Source organism: Saccopteryx leptura, chromosome 3 (assembly GCF_036850995.1).
Source record: "Saccopteryx leptura isolate mSacLep1 chromosome 3, mSacLep1_pri_phased_curated, whole genome shotgun sequence".
Taxonomy (NCBI): domain Eukaryota; kingdom Metazoa; phylum Chordata; class Mammalia; order Chiroptera; family Emballonuridae; genus Saccopteryx; species Saccopteryx leptura.
In genome coordinates, this window is record NC_089505.1 from 210958571 (window position 1) to 210986226 (window position 27656).

The 27656-nt window shown below is 38.3% G+C and overlaps 1 protein-coding gene across 1 annotated transcript in view; it reads left to right on the forward strand.

The window, feature by feature from the left end:
* Positions 1 to 9919: 9919 nt before the first annotated feature.
* Positions 9920 to 27656, forward strand: part of SPAG17 (sperm associated antigen 17) — a 260213-nt gene continuing 242476 nt past the window's right edge. Inside the window, exon 1 of the mRNA XM_066377314.1 lies at positions 9920 to 10006. Coding sequence (XP_066233411.1) covers positions 9920 to 10006 — 87 coding nt within the window. The remainder of the gene's footprint in view (positions 10007 to 27656) is intronic.

The window sequence follows — 27656 nt, forward strand, 5'->3', positions numbered from 1 at the left end:
TCATGATTCAGTTTTAGAAGTTTGCATTTTTTAAAATAATTTATTCACTTTTCTAGGAAGTCCAATTTGTTGGGTGTATAATTGCTCATAGTAGTCTCTAATGATTCTTTGTATGCCCCTGAGAAACTTCTTCTCTTTCATTTATGACTATACTTATTTGGGTCCTCTATTGTTTTTTCTTGATGAATCTAGCTAACGAATTATCAATTTTGTTTATCTTTTCAAAGAACAAGCCCCTAATTTAAGTGATTGTTTTCTATAGTAGTTTTGTTTTTATTTCATTTATTTCTGCTCTGATCTTTATTATTTTTTTCCTTATACTAACTCTGGTTTTCTACCGACTTCATTTTCTAGTTCCCTTAGGTGTAAAATTGAATTATTTTTTGAGATTTTTCTTATTACTTTTTTTTTCATTTTTACTGAATTTATTGGGGTAATACTGGTTAACAAAATTATATACGTTTCAGGTGCAAAATTCTACAACACATCATCTTTACACTGTATTGTGTGTTCACCCCAAGTCAAGTCTCTGTTCATCACCATTTATCCCCCCATAACCTCCTCCTCCTCTGTGTATCCTCTCTTCCCCACCCACTGGCAAACACCACACTGTTATCCATGTCCATGAGTTTTTCTCATTTTTGCTCAATCCCTCCACCCCCTAGCACCCACCCGCAGCTGTCAGCCTACAGTCTATCAGTCTGTCTTTATTTGCTTGTTAGTTCATTTTGTTCATTAGGTTCCACATATGAGTGAAATCATATAATACTTATCTTTCTCTGATGACTTATTTCACTTAGCATAATGCTATCTAGGTCCATCCATGCTATCACAAAGAGTAAGATTTCCTTCTTTTTTATAGCCCAGTACTTTCCACTGTGTAAATGTACTACAGCTTTTTTATCCACTTATCTTCTGATCGACACTTGGGGGCTGCTTCCAAATCTTGGATATTGTAAATATTGCTGCAGTGATAAGGATGCATATATTCTTTTGAATTAGTGCTTCAGGATTTGTTGGATAAATTCCCAGAAGTGATATCACTGGGCCATAAGGCAGTTCCATTTTTAATTTTTTGAGATAACCATACTGCTTTCCACAATGGCTGCAGCAATCTGCATTTCCACCAACAGTGCACAAGGGTTCCCTTTCATTCACATCCTCATAGCATTTGTTATTTGTTGATTTATCAATAAGAGCAATTCTGACAGGTGTGAGGTGATATCTCACTGGTTTTAATTTGCATTTGTCTGATGATTAGTGAACATCTTTTCATATGTATATTTGTCATGTGTATGTCCTCTTAGAAGAAATGTTTATGAGATCCTTTGCCCATGTTTTAACTGGATTGTTTTTATTTTGAGGGAGTGAGTTTTATAAGTTCTCTATAAATTTTGGATATTAACTGTTATCAGAGGTATCAGCAGATATGTTCTCCCATCCAGTGAGTTGTCTTTTCATATTTTTTTTAACATTTTTTTAATACTGGTTTGGTGGTAATGAAATCCTTTAGCTTTTTCTTATTTGGGAAGCTCTTTATTTCTCCTTTACTTTTAAATGACAGCCATGCTGGGTAAAGTCAACTTGGTTGTTGGTCCTTGCTTTTCATCACCCTGAATATTTCATGCCAGTTGTTTCTGGACTGAAATGTTTCTGTTGAGAAATCAGCTGACAGCCTTATAGAAGCTCCCTTGTTGGTAATTGTCTTTCTCTTGTAGCTTTTAAGTTTCTCTCTTTATCTTTAACCTTTGTCATTTTAATTATGATGTGTCTTGGTGTGGGCCTCTTTGGGACCATCTTGTTTGGGACTCTGTGTGCTTCCTGGACTTGTATTTCCTTTTGCTTCACCAGTTTAGGGAAGTTTTGGTCATTATTTCTTCAAATAGGTTCTCAATCACTTGCTCTCTTTCTTTTTTTTCTGGTACTCCCATGATGTTTATGTTATTTTGCTTCATGTTTTGCCATAGATCCCTTAAACTATCCTCATTTTTTAAAATTCTTTTTTACTTTTTGTTGCTCTGCTTGGGTGTTTTTTCCTATCTTGAAAATCACTAATTCAATCCTCTGCTTCATCCCCCTACTATTTATTTCTTCTACTGTATTCTTGATGTCGGATATTGCCTTCTTCATCTCTGACTGTTCCTTTTTTATGATTTCTATATCACATTTTCATGCTACTGTAGTTCTCACTAAGTTCTGTCAGCAGCCTTGTAACCATTACTTTGAACTCTAGATATGATACATTTCTTGTTTTCATTTTATTTAGCTTTTTTTTCTTGAGGATTTCGTCTGTTCTTTCATTAGAAGGCTGTGTTTTTTGTTTGTTTGTTTTTGTTTCTTCATTTTGGCTGCCTCATTGTGTGTGTTTCTATGTATTAGATAAATCTACTATGACTCATAGTCTTTATGAGGTGGCTTTGTGCAATAGGTTTCCTATAGGGTCCAGTGGTGCATTCTCCTTGGTCAGCTGAAACAGGTCCTCTAGGAATGTCCCTTGTGTGGGTTATGTGGGCCCTCCTGTTATAATTGAGTTTTTATGGCTATTGGCATGTTTGTGTGTGGGATTGACCCTCAGGATAGCTGACTGTGAAGCTCAACCCTGACTGTGGCATGCAAGCTGCTGTGCAGGTGCTGACTGCACAAAGCGAAATTCATCTCATCAAGGTTTAGTGCCTGTCGAAATCTTCTTTCTTTGAAAATGCTGCTTATAAAGCTGATTGGATCCTGCTCTGATGTTGTCTAAATCTGGCTACTACATATGTTGGTTCTGGGGCCTCTTGGAATGGACTCTGATGCCAGCTGCCTGTGATGGGCATTTGGCAACCTGTTTGGAATTACAAACTATCTACAGTTTGTGGCTGCCTCTGCTGGGCCTAGTTGCACATGGGAAGGACCAAGCTGTCCACTGAGGCCAGCTTTTACCAGCACTGGGCCCCAGGGAAGATCAGCAAAACTCCCAAGTCACTACAGGATCTGCCTCTACCTGACTCTGCCTGGTGGCTGCCTGTTAGGCTCAGTCACTGAAAGGGTCTTCAGCTATACGCCTCAGCAGGGCATAAGATTTACAGGGTGAGGTGAAAGGGAACTCAGAGGGTGGAACTATTGCTTCTCCTCCCCCCCCCACCCCCGCACCCTGGCTGATGCTGTACAGAGGGGAGTGCTCCATCCAAGAAAGATGGCACTTGCAGTATTGGAAAATGACTCAGCCCAGGGATCCTGTAAGCTGTCCCTTCAGCTCTCTCCCCAGAGCCACACACCCCAGACTGTCCTCATGGGACTCTAGTCTGCTTCATTCTCCATCTGCTAGAGCCCAGGATAAGTGGCTGTGAATAAAATTTTGTGTGTTGACCCTTTAAGAAGGTGCCCGTGTTTCTGAGAACTCCTATCTCTCCCTGATGGACAGAAAATCTGCTGCTTTTCACAGCCAGATATTATGTGGGTACCTCTTCCTGGCTCCAGTGCTCTGGGATGATGAACCCAGTGTGGAGTTTATATCTCATGCTTTTTAGAGAAAAACTGTACAGCTGAGATATCCCTCTAGAACCTCAGCTGCTGCCCATGGAGTAGAGCCAGCCCTTTTGTTTGTTTGTTTTGTATTTTTCTGAAGTGAGAAGCAGGGAGGCATAGAAACAGACTTTTGCATGCATCCGACCGAGATCCACCTGTCATGCCCACCAGGGGGTGATGCTCTGCCCATCTGGGGCATTGATCCATTGCAACTGGAGCCAGTCTAGCACCTGAGGCAGAGGCCATGGAGCCATCCTCAGCGCCCGGGCCAACTTTGCTCCAATGGAGCTTTGGCTGCGGGAGGGGAAGAGAGAGACAGAGAGAAAAGAGAGGGGGAAGGTGGAGAAGTATATGGGTGCTTCTCCTGTGTGCCCTGGCTGGAAATTGAACCCGGGACCTCCACACGCCAGGCTGATGCTCTACCACTGAGCCAACCAGCCAGGGCTGGCCAGCCCTTTTTGCATCTCTGTCCTTCCTATCAGTCTCATTGTGACTTCCTCTGTAAATCCTTGGTTATAAGACTTCTTCTCAGCCAGTCCTTAGTTGGTTATTCAGGGTGATTGTTCTATAATTTAGTTGTAATTCCAATTTGGTCTTAGGAGTTTAGCTTTTATCTACTCCATGCTCTCTTGGATCCTCCAAAATGTTTCTTATTTCTTGAGGTAGGCTTGTATTACTATGAATGCCCCTCTCAGGATTGCCTTTTCTGCATCTCAGAGATTTGAGAACATTGTGTCTTCATTTTCATTTGGCGCAATGTATTTTTTCATTTTCTCCTTGACTTTTTTGTTGACCCATTGGTTGTTTAATAATATGTTGTTTAGTCTTCACATGTTTGCATTTTTCACAGTATTTTTTTTCTTGTAATCAGTTTCTGGTTTCATACTGTTGTGGTCAGAAAACATGCTTGATATCTCAGTCTTCTTAAATTTATTAAGACTTGTTTTGTAACCTATTATGCAGTCTGTTCTGTAAAATGTTCCATGTGCATTTGAAAATAATATATACTCTATTGATTTGGGGTGAAATTTTTGGAAATACCTATTAAAATCTCTGATTTAATGTGTCATTTAAGGTCACTACTTTCTTGTTGATTTTTCTATCTGGACAATCTATCCATTGATGTAAGTGGGGTATCAAAGTCCTCTACTATCTTTTTATTGCTATCAATTTATCTTTTTATTTTATTACTGTCAGTTTATCTTTTTACATCTTTTACTATTTGATTTATATATTTAGGTGTTCATATTTGGGGTACATTAATATTTATAAATATTATGCCCCTTTGTTGATATGGATAAACAATCTCTGAGTTTGACATATAAGAAGAAATGAAGCAGATTAGTTCCACTGAACAATGCCCCTTTTCAGAGAGTGGAACCCTGTAGAATCCTACAAGTAGTCTTGATCTGGTTTTGTTTAACACCAGAATATTTCATAGAAATTAGAAGCCAGCCAAAGAAAAATTAACTCATGGAAACATGGATCAGCATTCATATGATAAAAAAGGTAACTATTTATAGTTGCATTTAATATTCACAAGATCATAGTCAAAGAAAAACTTCCTTGGAAGTCATTCAGACATCTTTCTGGTGGTACCCAGCATTTTTAAAGAAATTTTGATGGTCAGAAAGGGTCAGACTTGGAAAGAGACGAAGAATTTGAGGGAGGAATAAGGAAGGTAGCAGACACCACTCTTTGTCTAAACCATTACATATAAGGCTTCCAGGTTCTCAAAGCCCTATTACCAATCATATTTTCTCCCCAAAAGGTTGCTCCATGGTTTCACATAATATGTTCTGGTAGAGGTTTACCTTAACAATAGCTTTTGAACTTTGTAAATAGTAAAAAGAAAGTTATTATTTAACATAGCACAATTTATAAGTAACAGACATCTGATATAACATTAAGAAATCAAACATTTAGCTAAGCATTTAGAGAAATGACTTACCATGAGTTATGGATTTTGAAATAGTCCCCAAAGGATTTATGGCAAATCCCTTCACTGAAGACATTTAAAATTAGATTCAAAGAAAAACTTGAGTTAGAGAATACTAGAGTAAAAACTCCCACACTAACAAATATGAAACAGATGAATTTTAGCTTTTTCTATTTTTAATATATACAACTGCTATTTTTCTGATTCATTAAAAATTAGATTTGGTTTTCTAAACTGTTGGCCACAAATAAGGTAAAATAACATAAAAATTAAATCAACAGCACTCGGTAATTGTTCCAGAGACCTACAGACATATGACAGGACATTCAATGCCAAAACTATAAACTATGAATATTGCTTTTATCATTGACAGAAATAAAGGGTTCTTAGGGAAGTTCTTCTTCAGAAAGTGATATACTCCCAGGCTCCCCACAATTCACTGGGGATTGTACACTGCAAGCACTGCAGCTGATTTTAATTGCCATGATGATGCATAAGGAGAGATGTGATATCTGGAGTAACTGACTTCTAAACAATGAGGGGCTTTAAAGATTAAAGTCAACACTTTTAAATTGCACTCATAACTGAATAGGAAGCTAATGCTGACCATAGAATGCAGGTGTAATATTCTCCATATGTTTGGGACCTTGTAGCTGAAAGAGATCAAACCCTCTGTATCACACACAATAAAACTCAAGGACAATGCATTATAACATTCTATTTTGAAGGTTAGAAACACAAAGATCATGATACTAAATAACACAAACATATAGTGAAAGGTGTTCTTAGATGTAGGATGCCAATCTAAGAAGTCAGTGGACATCTGTGAGGCCTTCTTAGCCAAAGGCAAATAGATTGTTGTAGCTCGATGTACTGTGAGCACCTGAAATCTCAGCTTAGAAGGGAATTGGTCCATAGCTCCTGATGTTTCCTGATAACAGTAGAAATCTGGATGCATCAATAGCTGGCTCGACATCTGATATAACATTTTTCATACTCAGGTATGAAAAATAATGCCCCAGACATCACTCCTGAATAAGAGTTCACCCAACACTATAAGACTAAAGTGTAAATTTGAAAAAAAGAACTTATTATTTTTTTAATGAATCATAGTGTCCTAAAGAAACAGCACATTCCTAAAAGTAGACAATCCTTGGTGAGCTAAACAATATTAAATGCAAAATATCACTGGAAAAATGAAATTGAACAAACCAGGAATAAGCCTGCCAATGAAAAAGAAAATTCTCCAAATAGTATAACTTTGTTTGAGCCACTGACATATGGGAAAATTTATGTAGTAAAGTATATGCTTATAAAGTTTCAACTTATATTTAGTGGGGGAAACAATTTATTATACCAAGAAAGTATAAATGTATGACAGATGGTAATGCTTTTTTATTTTTCTATTTTTGGCAGGGTTCCTTTTCAGCTGAATGGCTCTCACTTCTTAAATGAACATTGCCATTCACACCTATATTTGAAAATTAAACAGACCAATTCTATGATGGAACCCTCTATAAATTTGGTTACTGTATAATGTCTTCCCATTTTGAATTATAAATTATGAAGAGTGCCAATTTCTATAGAATAATGAAAAGGCCAAAAGTAGGCAAAAAACATTCTGTCATAAAACCTTTATTTTAAATTATCTAAATCAATTTTTGATAAACTTCTATGTTTAAATTTATTCTGGTAGGACCTTACAAGGGAAAGTACAAAAGATTATACTGGAAATAGATTCTTCCATCCTGAAATGTTTATTTTTGGCTTTAAAATGCCCTATTCCTTTAAATCATTTGCTAAATTATAATTTATGTATATAGATATCTAGGTGATGGCTCTTATTGGTTCATTTTCTGAAAAATGGGAAAAATTTTTTGTAAGTGTGACATAGGCTACTTTATTGTATTACTTTAATATACAAACCACTTTTTAAAGTAAGAAATTTATTTAGTTGATAAAGAAAGTAAAGAACGTTCTGTATGAGTAGGTGGAAGTCCAGGGAGAGGTGCAAGCAGGTGGGTAACACTGGATGCCATTTTCCAAAAGGCAGGGATTGAATCTGTGTGCCTCTCACAGTAGTTAGTAGTCAGTATGGAGTCCTGCCTACTTGAAGGTGGCAAGGTTGGTTTTTGATTAAGCTGATTCTCAAATGAAAATTAAGAAAAAAATGTGCCCTGGCCGGTTGGCTCAGCAGTAGAGCATTGGCCCAGCAGGTGGAAGTCCTGGATTTGATTTCTGGTCAGGGCACACAGAAGAAGCAACCATCTGCATCTCCAGCCCTCCCCTTCCCTCCCTCCTTCCCTCTTTCCCTCTCTCTCTCTTCTCTTCCTGCAGCCATGGCTTGAATGGTTCAGCAATTTGGTCCCAGGTCCTGAGGATGGCTCCATGGCCTTGCCTCAGGTATTGAAATGGCTCCATTCCAGCAAAGGAGCAACGTCCCAGATGGGCACATCGCCCCCTAGTGGGCATGCCAAATGGATCTCGGTCGGGCGCATGTGGGAGTCTTTCTGACTGCCTCCCCACTTCTAGCTTCAGAAAAATAAAATAAATAAATAAAGTATGTAGTCATATTAAAGAAGAAAATTAGTAACACAGTATGATATGCATAAACATCTAGTTAATTTTTTATAAAACATAACTGGAATGCCAACAAATTTTTTACTGCTTTTCTAATAAAAATGCAGGACTTCTTCCTCAAACAGTTTAAATCTATAAGAATATTCTGATCAAAATTCAGAATGATGTAATCAAGACCACGTTTTTTTGTCTGTAAGATATTCATCTTTATGTTCAAGCCATAATCCAAAGTCAATATTCATCTTATAAAGAAAAGGTTAGTGAAGAACAAAATGCTGAGAAAGTTTCATGATTTAGAATTAGTGGCAGTCTAGATGGTTGTTGGGGGACCCTCAGGAAAACTTTCTGGCATCATCCCTCTGACATTACCATGCATAGAAACTTTATTCTCAAATTTGTCTCATTGCAATAAAAAATACAAGTAAGTCTAGCCCTGAAAGGAGGGCATCTGTTATTTTAGAAGGCCTGAACCAGTGGTAGGTAATAGTGTTAAGCGCAGTGGATTTGGGACTCAGATAACTGGATTCTAATCCTGGTGCCATCAGCCTGAGGGGCTTGAAATAAGGTTGTTGTAACAATTAAACAATATAGCCCTGACCCGTTGCTTAGTTGGTTAGATTGTCGGCCCAATATGTCATGGTTGTGGGTTCACTCCCCAATAGAGCACTTACAAGAACCAACCAATGACTACATAAATAAGTGGAACAACAAATCCATGTTTCTCTCTCTCCCTCTCTCTTCCTTCCTGTCTCTTTCTCTAAAATCAGTAAAATTTAAAAATATTTAAAGTATTAAACTATATAACTATGTTGTACAGGACAGAACCAGTGCTCATGAAACAAGAGCTGCTGTTATTAGCATTATTATTATTATTATTATTATTATTATTATTATTATTATTTGGGGGACTATGTGATCAGGATATTTTAGGTATTTGGGAGTGCCTGGTTAGAAGGGGGGAAAAGAAAGACTCTGCTTACCAGTACAGGACAGTTTGAAAGAACTGGGTCTAATTAGGCAGAAAAGAAGATTTAGAAAGACACAAATCTTCTCTACAAATACATAAAAAATCTCATAGAAGAGTGTATATGTGTATGTATAGTAAGGCCCTGGGCAGCGGAACCAAGACTAAAGCAGAGGCTGGAGGTTGGGGAGATAAATGTGTCTTTACTAAAGGAAGCACTGTGGGCATATGAGAAAATGGTATGGACCACTTCCTGAGGAGTCACTTCCCTATTCCAGGTTAACCAGGATGGGCAAAATCTTGGTGGATAAGTCCTGAACAGGATTCCAGGGGTTTTGGGTTTCCAGACAACGTCTTGGACCAGAAAAGGCTCCAAAAAAAGCAGGCCGTCCGACTAAGGAAAGCAGCCTGACCAGCCCTCATCCTCTCCTCCACTAGCCCAGGTCTCCTGCTACAAAACCCAAAGATAAAACCAGGAGGGCTGGGCCTGACCTGTGGTGGCACAGTGGATAAAGCGTCGACCTGGAAATGCTGAGGTTGCCGGTTTGAAACACTGGGCTTGCCTGGTCAAGGCACATATGGGAGTTGATGCTTCCAGCTTCTCTCCTCTCTCTCTCTCTCTCTCTCTCTCTCTCTCTCTCCCTCTCCTTTCAAAAAAAAAAAAAGAATAAATTAAAAAAAAAAGATTTCAAAAATAAAAACTTAAAAAAACAAACCAGGAGGGCTGGGAGCCCCACGGCGCAGTTCCCCCAGCTCTGGGAAACTGGGTTGCTATGGCGACGGAAGCGGTTGACTAGAAGATTCCGGGCAGATTTGGAGGAGAGCCGATTCTGCTCAAGAACTGGGCGTGGCTTCAGTTACTGTGGCAGCGAGGACGCTCAGGTTGTGCCTGATCCCAATATAGAGGCCAATGCTCTTCCGTACTTTTCATGGCGCCCAAGAAAGAGAAAGGTGGGACGGCGAGCACCAATTCTAAGACTTGGGAACCGTCGCTCATCGCTGCACACTTCAATCAGGTGAGCTGGAGCCCCGTAAATCCTCTCTGCCTCCGGCAACGCCCAATCCCAGTCGCACTCTCCGGGCCACGCCAGGCTCGCTCTCCCTTCCGGACACCACGGCTGTCCCCTCCCGAAAACTGTCCTTGGTACCTCTTCCCGAGGCCTGACCGAGGCTACCATCCGCTGGGAGTGTTTGACAGAGTGAGCGTTAAGGGCGGAATGGGGGCGGGGGGGGGGGGGGGCGGCGCCGTGGGAGTGCGTAAGATTTCACACGGTGCCTGGTGGGAAGAGAGGGATGTTGCTGACATTAGGATCCTTTTCAGTAAAGTCCAGATGACACTCCACAGTTGTCCTGTTTGTCTTTATGAACTGTTCACTGCCTCCTGATATCTCCCGGAGAACATACATCCTGTCAAATTGCCTGTAGTCTGGCCTATTTTAAGGTTTTCATGAGTGCTGGCTAAAAACAGACATTAAGCGCCTAAAATAACAATGTATTTAATGCAAGTGAGTTTTCCGCAGATAGAAAACAATGACTTTCTCCTGTAATGCCCTGATAACACGATATCAAAGATTTGATGTATTTTGAAGGTACTGTAGGAGATCAGAATGAGGAGGAATTTGCTGCTGGACTCATGGGATGTCACAGAGGCACCAGGCAATTTATAATCCACCTGCCACATGACTTCAAATTGCACTGCGTCCCAGAGCTGACTAGCTCCCCACCCCACCTGCACCTGCTCTTCTCCAGTGAGCTGGGCAGCCCAATAGCTCTTCTTGCCTGCCACTGGAAATCCACTCTCACACTAGATTTTTTTAAGCCCAAAATAACATTTGGTAGGAGGAAAGTTGATTTGGGGAATTCCAGCCTGCCATTCTAACTTTTTTTTTTTTCCAACTGGAAAAGAAAATTATTTTGCATGTGTGTACAGTGCACTAGACAGTTAGAACTTAAAGGAAAAATACACCTAAAGACTTATGATGGCTCTTATGAGAAATTTCTACCTATTCGCCCTTATTTTCCACTATAATTGTTTTTTTCTTTATAAATAGTAATTCTGTCTGATACATAATCCTAGCTGATGAAGACTTTCATGAAAGTAGTTAAGATACTGCTGATGCTGACATTACATTGTGTAATTTTTGGTTATTTCTGTAACTTTAGGAATGAAGGATGTCAACTCAGTAATTCCCCTTTACAGACTCAAATTCTCAAAGCTGTTTTCCAAAATACCCTGTAAAAACACCTGCTCTTTTGCTTTTATAAGTCAGCACTAGCCAAAATAATTTTTCCCCATTTTTCTTTGCGATTGTATAGGCCAAGTTTGGGCTTGGAGTGAACATTTCTGCTTGAGTTATAAACTGTTGAACAATGGCATTTGATGGAGGTGCTGACACTGCATTAGCCTCAGTGTTGTGAATATGAAGCTGTAATTTTCCCAGTTGAATGGAAAATCTAAAGGCACTATTTTTCCTCATGGTTTGAAAACCTGAAATAATATTCAGCTTTCTTGCTCATGCTCAAACAATATAATTTCAATAAATCTTATATACTAATAGAAAGAATTTGAACTCAAAGTAATATGCAGTTTCAACTGTAAGAGTGAACTTCTTCATTCTTCAGTTTGTTGGAATACATGGGCTTTTTTTATTGCTGGGAATGACAACTGCCCTCCACCTCAGTTCATATTTTTTTCTCATCTTGGTTTCATGTCTGACCCAAGAGGAAAATTCCCAGATTAACTCAGCAGGCCAATGCCCAATGTAATAGACTCTGAATTTGAGTTAAAGATGACTGTAGATGTGTGAACTCCTTACCCATAGGGCTTAGTAAAGTGCTGTGAACATAGTGGGTGCTCAAAAAAAATGTTATTGGCCCTGGCCGGTTGGCTCAGTGGTAGAGCGTCGGCCTGGCATACAGGAGTCCCAGGCTCGATTCCCAGCCAGGGCACACAGGAGAAGGGCCCATCTGCTTCTCCACCCCTCCCCCTCTCCTTCCTCTCTGTCTCTCTCTTCCCCTTCCGCAGCCAAGGCTCCATTGGAGTAAAGTTGGCCCAGGTGCTGAGGATGGCTCTATGTCCTCTGCCTCAGGTGCTAGAATGGCTCTGGTTGTAACAGAGCAACGCCCCAGATGGGCAGAGCATCGCTCCCTGGTGGGCATGCCGGGTGGATCCCAGTCGGGCGCATGTGGGAGTCTGACTGCCTCCCCGTTTCCAACTTCAGAAAAATACAAAAAAAAAAAAAATGTTATTGCTACAGTTCCCAGAGAGTTTCTTTCATATAGTTGATACTTGTGTAAAATTTTGTTCTCCAGTCTGCGTGGTTGAGTATGTATGTGTGTGGTACTATGTATTGTGTGTGTGTTGGGGGTGGAAGATCTACCTCTCAGTCTTCCATAAGCCAGTTTTTAGAATTCACTGATTAGGTAATTCAAATCAATAGTCATTTGAACTCATGTTCATATCAAGTTGCACTAGACTTTAAAGAGAATCAACAAAAGCACAATTCACAATTTGATTTTAGTGAATTTATCTTGTATCACTATTTTGGGCTATCTTTTCAGGCTGGAATGATTATCAATTTTTAAATACAGTATAGTGGTTATAAAACATAAAATGATAGCAAAAAAAAAAATACAAGACAGTCAATTACTAAACACTAAATGATTAGATAGAAATTAGAGGTTAGGCCAGGGGTCAGGAAACTTTTTGGCTGAGTGAGCCATGAACACCACATATCTTAAAAGGTAATTCTGTGAGAGCCATACAACGACCCGTGCATGTTACGCATTATCCAATAAAAATTTGGTGTTGTGCCAGAGGACAGCTGTGATTGGCTCCAGCCACCCGCAACCATAAACATGAGCAGTAGGAAATGAATGGATTGTAATACATGAGAATGTTTTATATTTTTAACGTTATTTTTTTTTAATTAAAGATTTTTCTGCAAGCCAGATGCAGCCATCCAAAGAGCCATATCTGGCTCGTGAGCCATAGGTTCCCAACCCCTGGGTTAGGCAGATGAATATGGGCTGGGGTAGTCAGGAAACGCTTTGTAAAACACTTGCTTTTAGTTGGGCCCTAAAGAATGGGTAGAATTTGAGCAGGTAAAATAAAGGAGATGATTACTTTAAGTAAGGAGACTAATATGTGCCTTAAATAAATCTGGCACACTTCAAATGAGAGAGAGAAATGGAGGTTAGACCACTTCTAGGTGTCCGCTGCACCTAAATTAATTCTATCAATGATATGGGCATTTACTAACTTTGCTATGCATGTACTGAAACATTTAGCTTATTCATATATGTGAAATGTCACACCTCCAATTAGATAAGGTTAACAAAATCCATCTTAATGTGGCTTTGTACATGACATGAGCATTATATTTATAATCTCCAGCAGTATTAGGAAGTTAAAGATGCTTAAGTATCATATAAATCAAAATCTTTTTATGCTTTCAAGGTATCCTCTATTGGCCACAGTGAAAGAAAGAGGTGGAAACATTTTGGTCTATGATTTTATTGTAGTAAAATATACATAAAATAATATATATTTGCCATTTAAAATATTCAATAGTATTAAGTACATTTACATCATTGTACCATTCATCCCTAGAACTTTTTCATATACCCCGACTAAACCTTTACCCGTTAAATAATTCCCCATACCTCCCTCCCCCCAGTCCTTGGCAACCACCAATCTACTTTCTGTCTGTATGAATTTGACTACTCTAGGTCCCTCATGTAAATATAATCATATAGTATGTTTCATGTAAATATAATCATATAGTATTTGTCTTTTCTTGACCAGTATATTTAACTCAACATAATGTCCTGAAGGTTTAGTCATGTTGTAGCATGTATTAGACTTTTTTTGTTTTTAAGGCTGAATTACATTTCATTTCATATATAGATCACAATTTATTTATTCATCATTCATCAATGAACACTTGGATTGCTTTCAAATCTTCATTATTGTGTTTTTCTAATGTTCCCCTGAGGAACAGAGAGCCTTGGGCTTCCTAGTCTGCCACCACTCTCCAGCCTGACTCACAAATCATGCTGCTATTCCCATGAATATACAAAAATTTGTTTGCATCCTACTTTCAATTTTATGAGTATATATCCAGAAGTGGAACTGCTGGATCATATGATAATTCTATGTTTAATTTTTTACTTAAATTTTATTTATTTATTTATATTAAATTTATTGAGGTAACATTGGTTAATAGAATCCTATAGGTTTTAAGTGTACATTTCTATGTTTAACTTTTTGAGGAACTGCAATACCATATTTCACTGTGTCTATACCATTTTATATTTTTACCAGCAATGTACAAGAGTTCCAACTTCTCCAGCTCTTTACCACATTTTTAATATCCTAGGTTTGTTTATATACTATATCTATGTAGAACAGCCATCCTAATGGATAGTTAATTGTGGTTTTGATTTGCATTCCCTAATTATTAGGGATAAGCATATTTTTATGTACTTCTTGGCCATTTGTATATCTTCTTTTGCCCTTTTTAAATAAAAAAAAAGTTTGTTTTTTATTGTTGAATATAGGAGTTCTTTGTATATTTTTCATTTTATTCCCTTATCAGATATATGATTTGCAAATATTTTCTTCTATTCCATGGGCTGCCTTTTTACTTTATTGACAGTCCTTTGATGTATAACATTTTTCATTTTGATTAAGTTTAATTTATCTAATTTTTCTTTTGTTACCTCTGCATTTGGTGTCGTACTCAAGAAATCATTGCCAAATCCAGTGTCATGAAGCATTTCTTTTGTTTTCTTCTAAGAGTGTTATAGTTTTGAGCCTTACATTTAGATCTTTGTTTCATTTTGAGTTAATTTTTATACATGGTGTGAGGTAACAGTTCAACTTTATTTTCTTCATGTGGACAGCCACTTTTTGCAGCACCAGTTGTTAAGACTGTCCTTTTCTTCATGAATGAAAAAGAGATGGGGCAAGGGAGATTAAATGTATCATAAAATTTTCTACCATATCAAATGTGGCTTTTTCGGCCTGACCTGTGGTGGCACAGTGGATAAAGCATCGACTTGGAAATGCTGAGGTTGCCGGTTCGAAACCCTGGGCTTGCCTGGTCAAGGCACATATGGGAGTTGATGCTTCTAGCTCCTCCCCCCTTCTCTCTCTCTGTCTCTCCTCTCTCTCTCTCTCTCTCTCTCTGTCTCTCCCTCTCCTCTCTAAAATGAATAAATTTAAAAAAAAATTTTTTAAATGTACCTTTTTCTTGACTAGGCATTCATTTGGTTGTTTTAGATCATTGTCTGCTTTCAAAGTTTCAATAAAGTTATGTTAGTCACTCTCTAGTTGTTTTCTAACATTTCCATGGGTGACAGAGGGTCTAGAGCTTCCTAGTCTGCCATCTTGCTGATTTCACTGTGGTCCAAGAGATTTTTGTAACAAATTCTGATTTTTCCATTTCTTCCAAGCCTATTTATGGAAGGCAATGCTGGGAAAGGGGCAATTAGTAGAAGCTTTGTTCATGACAATTTTCAAAAATTTTCCAGAATTTTTCAAACAGCCTAGCTGTTCACTGGTTGATTACAGTTTGTCCAAAGCCTGTCTCAAAATAGTGTCACATGGCTTCAAAATAACTGAGGCATGTGTTTTCATTAGAATTTTGTCTTATGGTTAGAAATTATGTGTCACCATCAGGGAGGGGACCTCACAATGTTATCTATGTTAAGTGACAGCATGATGCCAGCATAGAGAGTATTTAGAGGCCAGATAGAAATACTTTTTTTTAACATATTATTGACTTTTGTCTCCAAATTTCATCTTCAGAATTCCAAGGTTCCCCAAAACATTGGTTTGAGTTGATCTATATATAACACAGGTTGAGTTTGGTTTGAAATTTTGCTAATTTTAATTGTTAAATACTTTCATATTTTCAATTATCTGAGGAAGCTTATTTATTTTCATTTGTTCTTAGTTTAAAATCTTGTTTTCAGGTGTAGCAAAAAGGAAGCCATAACTTGTGAGACCAACCATTGGCATAGCAATTATCCCAATTTCTTTCCGTGACCCGCAACCAAAAACATTAAAAAGCATCAGAAAACAAAGGTTGTGACAATCCACACACCCCTTAACTTCACCAGTCTTACTATTTCAATGCACTAATATTTTGTAACAATGACTTCAGGTTCCCAATCCCCAATTTAAAGTACTGGACACTCTTTACTTCTCTATTAAACCTTCAATTCTTTAACATAAATCTCTACATGTTTTTAAATATAGAAAAATCTGTTGTACTATATTGAGGTCCTTACTGAGACTCATGAGTTCTTTCTTCCAATTTATTTTCATTATCAATGTGTTTCCTCTTTTTTCAAAAGTAATATTTGCAACAAAGACACAAATTGTTGCTGTACATAGTAGAGTTTTCTTTTATAATACTCGGTCATGGAGAATCGCAGGACACCTGAGCTACCTGCCGCTTTTATAAAACTGAGGATCCAAGGATTTCAAGGTCTGGTTCAAGGACATGTAGTGATTTAGCACATGAGGGAACAGATCATAAATTTTCTCACTAGTGCTTCCATCCTCCTTAACAGATCTAGTAAGTTATAATATGTCAATTATAACATTTTATATAAATCTTGCAAAAAAACAAATTTTGTGTATTTGATCCTATGCCTATCCCCAAAACAGTATTATGAGGTAGATACTTAGAGTAGAACACGTTATTTAAGGAATGTCTATGGAAGTGATTTGATTTGTACTTAAATTTGAGATCAAAGCATTGCTTAAAACCAATAAATAAATAAATATGAAAAGTGTACTTCTTTTGCCTGAAACTAGACTTTTTCCTTCTCTCTGTCTTCCTCTGACTCTCACAAACAACATTTAGAAGATAGGCCATAGCATTTTCTTTTTATATTCAACTTTTTGGCTTCTTTCTGAGATCATATAAGCAGGACAAATAGAAATATTGTATTTGAGTGTCTTGATTAGGAAAAAATTATTTTCCTATCTCCAAAATAATCTATTTTTCAAACTAAAAATTAACTTCTTCTGCTACCTGGAAGTATACTACATTTTCTGGTCATGCCTGCCAAAACTTGGCTCATCAAAATCTTAGACCACCTCTTGTCTTTCAGCTTTCCAGATGTCAATGGCACTATAATTCTCACAGTCACTAAAGCTCATATGTGAGTCAGAGGTCAGCTATGAATCATTCAGCCTGCCTCTAAGTCCTCTTGATCTTTCCTTTATCATTTTCTCACTTCAATGTCTCCCCCGTTCCCATGTCTTCATTCTAGCTCAGGCTTGCATTTCTTTTGATCACTGAAGTATTAGACGGGTGCCATACCTATAGTCACTACAGAATCATCTATTCCTGTGTATCAAACCAATGACCAATTTATCTTCCCTAAACACTGCTCACACCATGCTTACTCCCAGCTCACAAGCTATCAGTGACCATCTGGAATCTCAAATGCTGATCATCCTGAGTTCTTTATCTTCTGTAATCTGGCCCCATCTAAGCATTAAATTGAAGTGCTGCAGGCCCCCAGTCTCCTCGCTGCAGCACAGACACATGAAGGAGGCAATGAGCTGCTAGAGAAAGTCCAGCCGACCTAGACACTGAACGCTGTTTCTGAAATGAATAGTGGGTGACCTGAAGCAACTGTCTTACCTCCTCTGAGCCTTCTTCTCCTTTTGTTAGATGCAGATAATAATACCCACCTCAAAGGCTTGCTATGACAATTAAAAGCACATGACAGCAGATGCATATGGTGATCATGGCAGCACCCTGAAAAGAACTGAGCAGGTACCACTGCATTTCTCAGAGGCATTTCCTCTGCCAACCAGGAGGCGTTCAAGTGAAAGTTCTTTAAAATACCTAGTGGTTTGTCTTTCTTATACTTTAGTTGAAGAGTAATATTTTCCTGTTATTAAATGTAGCTTAGAGACCATAACTGAGTTGTGCACACTTGAAATAGTTTCCTTGGAGTTCTTAAACAAAACTGTTAACTCTTTTAAAGGTTTGGAAATTGAATAAACATTCAAGATGTGCATTGAAATGTTAATATCCCAAACCTCTTAAATAAATAAAGTTATAAAATATGTAGATACTAAAATGATGATAAATTGAGTCTAAGTAGGTTTTTATTAAAAATGTTCAATTGAATTGAAGTGCTTGAACCATTATAAATGTAGTTTATCAAAAAGGGAAATACATTTTATTAGACAGAACCCTTGAACAATTTTTGAGAGACAGTGAACGGTTTCAACTTTTTTTAAATCTTAAACAGTAAGCTGTTTCTCATGTTAATGTGTATTTAAGACTTACTGGAAATACTTATAATATGAGCTGAAGACTGATGTCTGGCAGCAAGCGTATTTCTGAAATTGGATTGGTTTTTATTACTATATTTTCTGAAATATGCTTTCATTGATATTTACAAAACAAATTGCCAGTTCACACAAAGGTTGTTTTAATAAAAGCCAATGAAAACAACTGAGTTGCTAGGAATAATGTTAAGAGGGAAATGGACTTTTCATAACCTCACATTATAATTTCTCTTTTTAGACAAAAGTGTATTATTTGAATGAGTTTGGAACCAAAGGGACTTAGAACATCAAAATACCTACCTAGATGTTATATGTGATCATTTTTATTGAAAATGAAAAATATTAAATATAAGTAAAATGTAAGTGTTGCCAATGTAAGTTTGGCAACTTCCGAGGAAAATGTTAGGTAAGAAATACTGACTGTTGACCATGTTTCAGCTCTAGCTACAGAAGCCATCATTGGCTCCTAGTTACCCAAAAGACAAAATCCAAGATGTTCTTTTACAGCCCTGCCTAATTGGGACTTTTTCTGTCCATCTTTATCTCACTCTACTCCAATTCAATGGTCTCTGTGGTAACCCCAAACTCATACGGACAATATCCACGCAGTTTTCTGGCCTCCATTAAAATGAGTCCTCATTAAAATCTTCCCCTGCATCTTCCAAAAAGGAGCTCAAGTCACACCATTCTGGCCCTCACTGACTTCTCCTTCCCAAACTACTTCAGTAATTGTTATCTATTGTTTGAGCAATAGTCTGATGAAATATTTCAGTGTTAATTACTATATCTCTGCAAATTTCTGAAGGGTGATAATAGGTTAATATTTTTAATTCTCTCCCTCCTGGTCATAGCACCTACTGGTGACAAGCATACTGTGGCTGCTGAATTTAATTCGTTGACTATATTTTAGTATCTCAGCCTCCTGGCCTGTTTTCTCTCTTGAGCTCCAGAATTAGTCCCAATCCATTGGTTCTTGGAATTTCAAGAAAACTCTTAATACCTTAGTTTCTGCATCAGGAACAATAGCCATACCTCCCTTACAGATATTAAAAAGACTTATGAGAGGATTTAAAGGCAACTAAAACAGTATCTCAGACTTCACACATCCAAATCCAAAGCCAGGATTTTCCCCTTCACGCCTGCTCTTCACCAAGTCTTCACCTTTCCATTGAATAGAGACACCATTCACCCATAAGACACTAGGACCAAAAACATTGTATTCATTGTTTTCTCCTCCTTTTCTGTACCCCATAACCAGTTTTTAGTAAGTCCTGTTGGTTTTATCTAAAATCTATGCTTTGGCCCCACCTGCACTTCTGCACCCTAATCCACGCCACCACCATCTCTTGTCTAAGCCACAAGTAGCTCAAGAGTTTCAGAACTTAGTCTCTTTCTCCCTCTCTTGCTGCCCTAGATTCTTGCCAACATACAGCAACCAGAGTGGTTTTTTAATGCACACAACTTAGAGTAAAATCCAAATCCTCCATCATGGGCTTTAGGTTTTTAAGACCCTGTGTGTATGGCCCTCTGCCAACCACCCTGACTTCATCTCATATCTCCTGTGGCTCACACTTCCACTCAGTCCTTTGTAACCACACTGGTTTTTTGCTGATCTTAAAATCTATCAGAAAGCACATTGCCACCTTGGAGCCTTTGTTCTTGCTGTGTGCCCTTGGCCCAGAATAACCCTTCCTGAGATAGTCACTACCTCCCTTCCTTGACTACTCTATTCAAATATCTCCTTCCCTAGCCACCCTATTTAAACTATACCATCATCCTCTGTCCACTTACCATGATTCAGTTCCTGACCTTCTACTTTATATTTATCTCATTATTGTTTGCTTCCCTTCATAGGAAGGGAAGAGACTTATTTTACTAAGAGGGCAGAAACTTATTTTACTCACTAGTATATTGCCAGCACCTGACATATAGAGGAGCTCAGATAACATTGCCAAAGGGAGGACTAGTAAGCACTCAATAATAAGGAGCTCCTAGTAATTAGAATTACTAATATAGTATTTATACTATACTATACTGTATGCACTGTACTGTACTGTACTATACTCTATAGTGTTACTACTATATTTTTTGGAATGGTATGAAAATCATTGATGTCAATATGGAATCATTGCCTGACCTGTGGTGGCGCAGTGGATAAAGCATCGACCTGGAATGCTGAGGTCACCAGTTCAAAACCCTGGGCTTGCCTGGTCAAGGCACATATGGGAGTTGATGCTTCCTGCTCCTCCCCCCTTCTCTCTCTCTCTCTCTCTCTTCTCCTTCTCTAAAATGAATAAATAAAATATTTTTAAAAAAATATGGAATCACCATACATAGGTGGGACATAAAAGTGAGACTAAGAGACATTGATAAGAGTGTGGTGGTTATGGGGGGAGGGAGAAGAGGGAGAGGAAAAAAGGGGGAGGGGGAGGAGCACAAAGATAACTAGATAGAAGGTGACGGAGGACAATCTGACTTTGGGTGATGGGTATGCAACATAATTGAACGACAAGATAACCTGTACATGTTATCTTTGAATATATGTATCCTGATTTATTGATGTCACCCCATTAAAAAAATAAAATTATAAAAAAAATGGAATCATATATGAAAAAAGCATATGAATTAATGTGGAACACTATTGAGCCTGATATAAAGATTTATAATGTAATAATTATTCTTTTATATATTTACATGTAGATGTTACACAGATTCTTCAAACTCACTATGTTTAAAATTGCACTATCCAGGTCATTGAAAGTTAGAAATCATCTTTAAACCTTCTCTTCTAAGATCAAATTGGCCAGCATTTTCTATTACTTAGACCTCTCTATTTTAGTTTTTTTCACCTCTCCTAATTTCTAATACCAATAGCCTTCTAATTGTCTTTCTTTTTGTCTTCTTGCAGGGGTGGGAAATGGGTAGAGGGAGACTGAAACTTGCTGAAGATAGTTATGTAAGTGTCAAGTAGGATAGAGAGAAGGGGAGGAAGGGGTTGAAAACAGGAGCAGGAAAGATGGAAGAACTGAAGGAACAAAGCGGTAAAAGAGATCAAAGTAAAGAGGGTCATTTTCTTTAGTACAATAGCCAAGGGATCAGAATCTCTGTCTCAGCCCAAGAAAAGGAAGCAGGTTCTTAAGATCAGTGAAAAATGGAGTGAGATGAAATGTAAAAAGGGGAGGAAACCTAAACAAGAAAGCCTTGCTCTCCTGAGGTGGAAGTGAAGCCAGTGTGTAAGCAGAAAGTGGACAAGTGGGAGACGTCGACACAGGACTCCTTCCACTGCTAGTCAAGTGGCATCTGCCCAGGAGATTTCTCTTAAGATGCAGGCTTTACTCAAATACCTATCACCTTACATTATGACTATTCATATATCTCTTTCCCCAACTAAACTGTGGATCTTTTGAGAGCAAAGACTTCTTCCCACTGCTCTTTTTCAAATTTATTTTTTATTTATTTATTTTTTTAGTGAGAAGAGGGGAGGCAGAAACAGACTTCTACATGTCCCCTGACAGGGATCCACCCGGCAAGCCCACAAGGGGGAGACACTCGGCCTATCTGGGGTGTTGCTCCATTGCTCAGCAACCAAGCTCTTCATAGTGCCTGAGGTGGAGGGCATGGAGCCATCCTCAGCGCCCAGGACCAACTTGCTCCAATCGAGCCATGGCTGCAGGAGGAGAGGGAAAGAGAGAGAAAAAGAAGTGAGAGGGGTAGGGGTGGAGAAACAGATGGTCACTTTTGTGTGCCCTGACCAAGAATTGAACCCAGGACATCAACACACCAGGCCATTGCTCTACCACTGAGCCAGCTGGCCAGGGCTAATTATTATTAATTTTTTTTTGTATTTTTCTGAAGTGAGAAGTGGGGAGGCAGAGAGACAGACTCCAGCATGTGCCTGACTGGGATCCACCCAGCATGCCTACTGGGGGGCAATGCTTTGACCATCTGGGATGTTGTTCCATTGCAACTAGAGCCATTCTAGTGCCTGAGGTGGAGGACATGAAGACATCCTCAGTGCCTGAGCCAACTTTGCTCCATTGGGGCCTTGGCTGCAGGTGAGAAAGAGAGAGATAGAGAGAAAGGAGAGGAGGAAGGGTGGAGAAGGAGCTGGGCGCTTCTCCTGTGTGCCCTGACCGAGAATCGAACCTGGGCCATCCATGTGCCGGGCCAATGCTCTACCACTGAGCCAACAAGCCAGGGCCAGGGCTAATTTTTATTTAGAGAGTGGGAGAGAGAAAGAGAAACATAGATTTGTTATTCCACATACTTATGCATTCATTGGTTGATTCCTGTATGTGCTCTTACTGAGGATCGAACCCACAACCTTGACTTATCAGAACAATCAATGCTCTAACCAACTGAGCTACCTAGCCAGGGCCTCAATATTCCTTTAAATGCAGAGAAGCACAAAGGATAATATAACAAGCATATTTGGGCCATCATGAAATATTGACAATTGCTAATTTTTTCTTTTTAAAAAAAACTAAACATTGTAAAAAAAATTGAAGAATACTTTGTCCTTACCCCCATTCAGTGTTCCATTTGTTTCTGTCCCTTTCCAGAAACAAACATATCCTGAGTTTCATGCATATCCTCTCAGCCTATTTATCTGTTAATCTGTATCCATGAATAATATGTAGTATTATTTACTGTATGGTTTTTTAAATTGACATAACCCATGCCATGATTACACTTATCAATTCTGGACTTTGTCTTTTTTCATTCAGACTTATGTTTTGAAGTCCATTCATGGTGAGATATGCACATTCAGTTAATTTTCTTTCACTGCTCTTATCTTAGTGATCTTTGCATTTTCCACTTCTAGGGTAACACATACAACATAGGCACCCACATAGTAAACATTAATTATTAGTAAATAAGAATGGGTAACAATACAATATTAGAAATAAATACTTTTTACAGTGCTTTATAGCTATGAAATACATTTACCTATAATCTGTTTTCTTCTTTACTTGTGTATTTCCTTCCCCAAGCTGATGCCATTTAAGGATAGCAATTAAGCATATGTTTATGCATTCTATTTCTAAGCCCATTTCAATGTTTGGAACATAGTAACTCCTCAATACATATTAGTTAAATGAATGAATGACTCTGCTGTAAGTATTATTTTGCTAAGGTCCAGATTCTGAGTACTTGAGTGTTTTCCCAAGACCATGTGGTTGGAATCAGGACTAATAATCAGGTTTTCTGATACTAAATCCAGTGCTCTTTTCATTGCATCATTGAAAGAGCTATTGTAAGGACTATATTAGGGAATCAATAGGAGAAGAATAATTATAATGAATTACTGCTCTGATGTAATCAATAAACAGACTCCATATACCTGTGTAATTGGAGAAAATTAATCATTATAACCAGATCTAGGGCTTGAAATTTTTCATAATCATTAACTTGGAATCTTTTGTCACATGGTGCTTAAATGAGGTTCGTATTGTGAAGGAGATATGTGAATTATGAGGGTGGATAGGATTGCAGGAGTGAAGGACTGAGCAGGAAGCAATTTTACTCAAATGGAACTGTTCTTGGTAAGGTCACTGGTAACCTTCTAATTGCTTTTGATGACACACCACTCCTCCCCTAGCTACAGTGACACCTTCCCTCCTAACTCTCCTTCATTTAAACTTGTCTTCCTCCTAAGAAACCCTTTCTCAAAACAGTGGTAGGTCAGAGGAAATATGAGGAAAATTACAAGCTTTCTAGGAAAATGGTCTCAATTGCCCACCCATCTACACTCTCATCTGCCCTCCTGCTAGGATTGATTGATCTGGATCAATATTTTTTACCCTTTGCTTGTCGATTTGGGTGTCTTATCCCAACTTCCTCACTCAGAGATAGGTCTTACTTGCCTCTTACCTTCTTGGAACAACCCCTGGGTCCTGAGCCACTGGAAAGTCAGGGCCGCTGCACGGAACAAGTTCTGGAGAGCATCATATCCTAACTCCCCTAATGTACCAGTCAGAGCGACTGACATTAAGTAGGAAAAGTCTTTTAAGCAACTTATATTGAAGCAAGTTTGCTTACTTTCAAACTCCCTTAGTTATGTTCATGCATTCTTACCGTTGGTTACATTACAGACCTTTAATCATAGTAATTTAATAAATGCTTGTTAAAGTGCTCCTCTTTTTGTTGAATTGAGGCAAGGCACACTTCTTGCTCTGCATGCACTCTCAGGGTTTTTATGAGGCACCTCAGTGAGTATTTGGGCCCCACCCTGCTAGATGATGTAAACTCGGGGGTCTGGAAGATCGAACACTGCCCAGGCTCATCTTTGGATACCCATTCTTCCCTGTATCCTAATTTGGAGATAGTTTTAGACCTAAAAATTAGAAGAGGTTGTCAGACAAAGAATCTTTGGCCTGCTTCCAGTTATTAGAGACAGTATAGAGGATGTAATTTGGTTACCAAAATATTGGTATTTCTTGTACATTTTATTGAATTTAGGGGAGAATAGGATAGAGTACTTGTAATTAGGTAGTCTTATATACTTATGGTTGTCGGAAGTATCCTTGCATATCTTCACTCAGTCAAGATAGATGCAGAAATTAAACTCTATTAGTGGCCTTGTAGTATATAAATGATAAGTAAGGACACTTGCATTAATTGCAAGAAAATGAGTTGTCCATGAGACATAATTAACCAAGCAGTAGCTATGAGGATGGATGGCTCCTTAGAAGGAGTATTGGTTGGTTTTCTGTTTCCTCTGGTTAGGCCTAGTGCCAAGGTGTACAAATTCATGGACTAATGGACTACACCACAGTGATTAGTGGATGAATTGCATTTAAATTAGAGAAAGGAGGGTAGGAAAAAAGTTTACAATAGGGTAACTAATGAGATACTATTGAGTCTTGAAAATATATCTTAATTTTAGTATGGAAGATAATAACTCAACACTTGAAGACCTTGGTGAAGGCACAAGGTCTCATGTCTGAGAAAGGAGCTGATGAAAGGTTGTAGCCTTTAATACCTAATGATGAAAGAGATCTTTCTTTTAAGTGAGTCCCTGATTCCAGTTTTACATCCATGGAGCAATTAGCAGGACTCCTTTTAGCTTTGCGTGGTCTCCTCCATTTGAAGAATGTCTGTGATATGTAATATTTGTTTGAAAACACAAAGAAGCTTGTTTCCTTTTGAGGTTTGCCTTACTTTTTATGTTATGAAGTTCCTTTTGGACCTCAGATTTTGCTTCAAGCAATAAAAACTGGTTGGATTGTACAAACATAATGGAGCCTGTAATTTTAGCCAACTCTTGGGGGTGGGGAGATAGTTAAGGTGTGTAGTGGTTTCTGTGGTTTCTCTCTGGAGTAGAATTCCCTACAAAGCTTTTCCATGTGGTGTTTTAATAGCTGCCTTAAAACTCTCTGATGCATGGAGTAAAACAGAATTAGGCTCATGTGCTGGGTTGGTGGGATGGGCCAAGACGGAAAAACGAAAGAAAAACAAACAGCCTAAGCTCAGGGGCTAACTTGTCCAAAGCAGATCCACAGGGCATATCCAAATTCAAAATTACAGAAATAGTCACCTCTTTTAACTCACTTTGTGAAACTTTCTAGGGTAAATACAAATAATTTTGCATGTATTCATATTTTAAAGTTGCATGAAACTTTGAATTTACAAAATAAATCTAAGTATATTCATTCATTTGAGCCTTGTAAAGCACCTTTGGAAGGTTGCGACATCTACTTTCATAAATGAGAAGACCGAGTCACAAAGATAGCTCCCAGGTCATTTAGCTAAAAAATTACAGAGGCAGAATTTGATATCACTTCAGAATCCTGCATCTTTACAACAGAATTTCATAATTTTAATGAGTGATCACGTTTAATATTTATGAAGTCAAGGAAAGCCAGCCAGGTAATGTGTGCATGACAGGAAAGTTGCTTCTAGACTGCTGAGTTCTTATCAGTGAATTGAAGACATGAGAGTGTTGTCCAGTGCTGTGTGAAAAACTGCATGGAGCTGATGGGATCCCACATACTTAGTTGGTATTCCCATACTAAGCATGTGTAAAAGTTCTCTTTAGTGTGTGGTTTTGGCTGCTACATTCAAGAAACATTTATTGAATGCTACTATATGCCAGGTACATGGTGAAAATAGGAAGTTGTCTAGGTGTCATGAGTCTAGGGGAGCCTTTTCCACTGGCCCTATTAACAGAGCAACCCTTTGAGTTAACCCAAGAGTCACTGGGATTCCTTTTTGAAAATGCAGATAGCTTGGAGAGAAAAAATACTTATAATTTTTTTATTTTTTAACTTCACTAAAATATTGGGGAATATTTATTTCTCAAGTTATCAGTATAAATTATTAAGGCCCTGAGCTGAACAGAAAGGGTGAGGGTAAATTTTATTCTTCCTAGGAGAAGAGGATGGTAGATTCTGCAGAGTCCTGTAAGGGGTCCTGGGGGAACCAGAACACAGCAAGCAGCAGGCCAGGGAGCCCATCTAATCTGGAGAGAGGGGTGCACAAAGTCTCTATAAAAAATAAACTTCAATTACTTTGCTTTTGTTTTTAAGAACTAGCCCTACCTGACATCTGTTTCCTTAGATCTGGGTCCATAAAATTAACCAGATTAATATTCACAATCCAAATACCAAACATATGATCCATGTCCTTATATTTTGAAGCCAAATAAACAGGTCCCCACTTCTAACGAGAATTAGTCTGGTGCTCAGTCTTCTGTGTGGCTACCTCAGAGCTCATCATCTCCTCAGTCAGCTCTGTACTCGTCCTTCAGCTCTAATCAATGTCCTTTCACAATTGGTGATGGGCTGATGTCTCTGACAAACCTGCCCCAGATGCAAAATGACTTAGAGATCCCTCCTACCACATTTCTGCGTTCTCTCCCTGGGCTCTGTGAAGTAGATACCTGCAGAGTTTTAAACATCCTGTGTTCATGATTTTTGCCCCCTCTTCCAAGGACCTAAAATATTTCAAAAATCTGTCAGTTAGCAAGTTTATTGTTACCAAAAAGAGAAATATTTTACAAATTGTCATTCAAATTAATATTTGCTTTTTCATAATGCAACTGTTGATATTTGATTTGAAGTTGTTCTTGATTCACCCATAAAAGCTGCCCACGCTTGACACAGCATGTATGAAATAACCATGTTTGGATGGACATGAGCAGATCACCCCCCAAAAATTAATATCCATGATAATGGCCATGATTATTACTACCTGTAATGCTCAAAAAGGTTTTCTGTAGGTTTTCTTATTCAATCTTTACAACAATCCCCCAAAGTAGGTAATGTCATTGTCCTCATTTATACATAAAACACAGAGAAGTTAAGCAGTTTGCCAAGGACACACAGCTGGTGCAT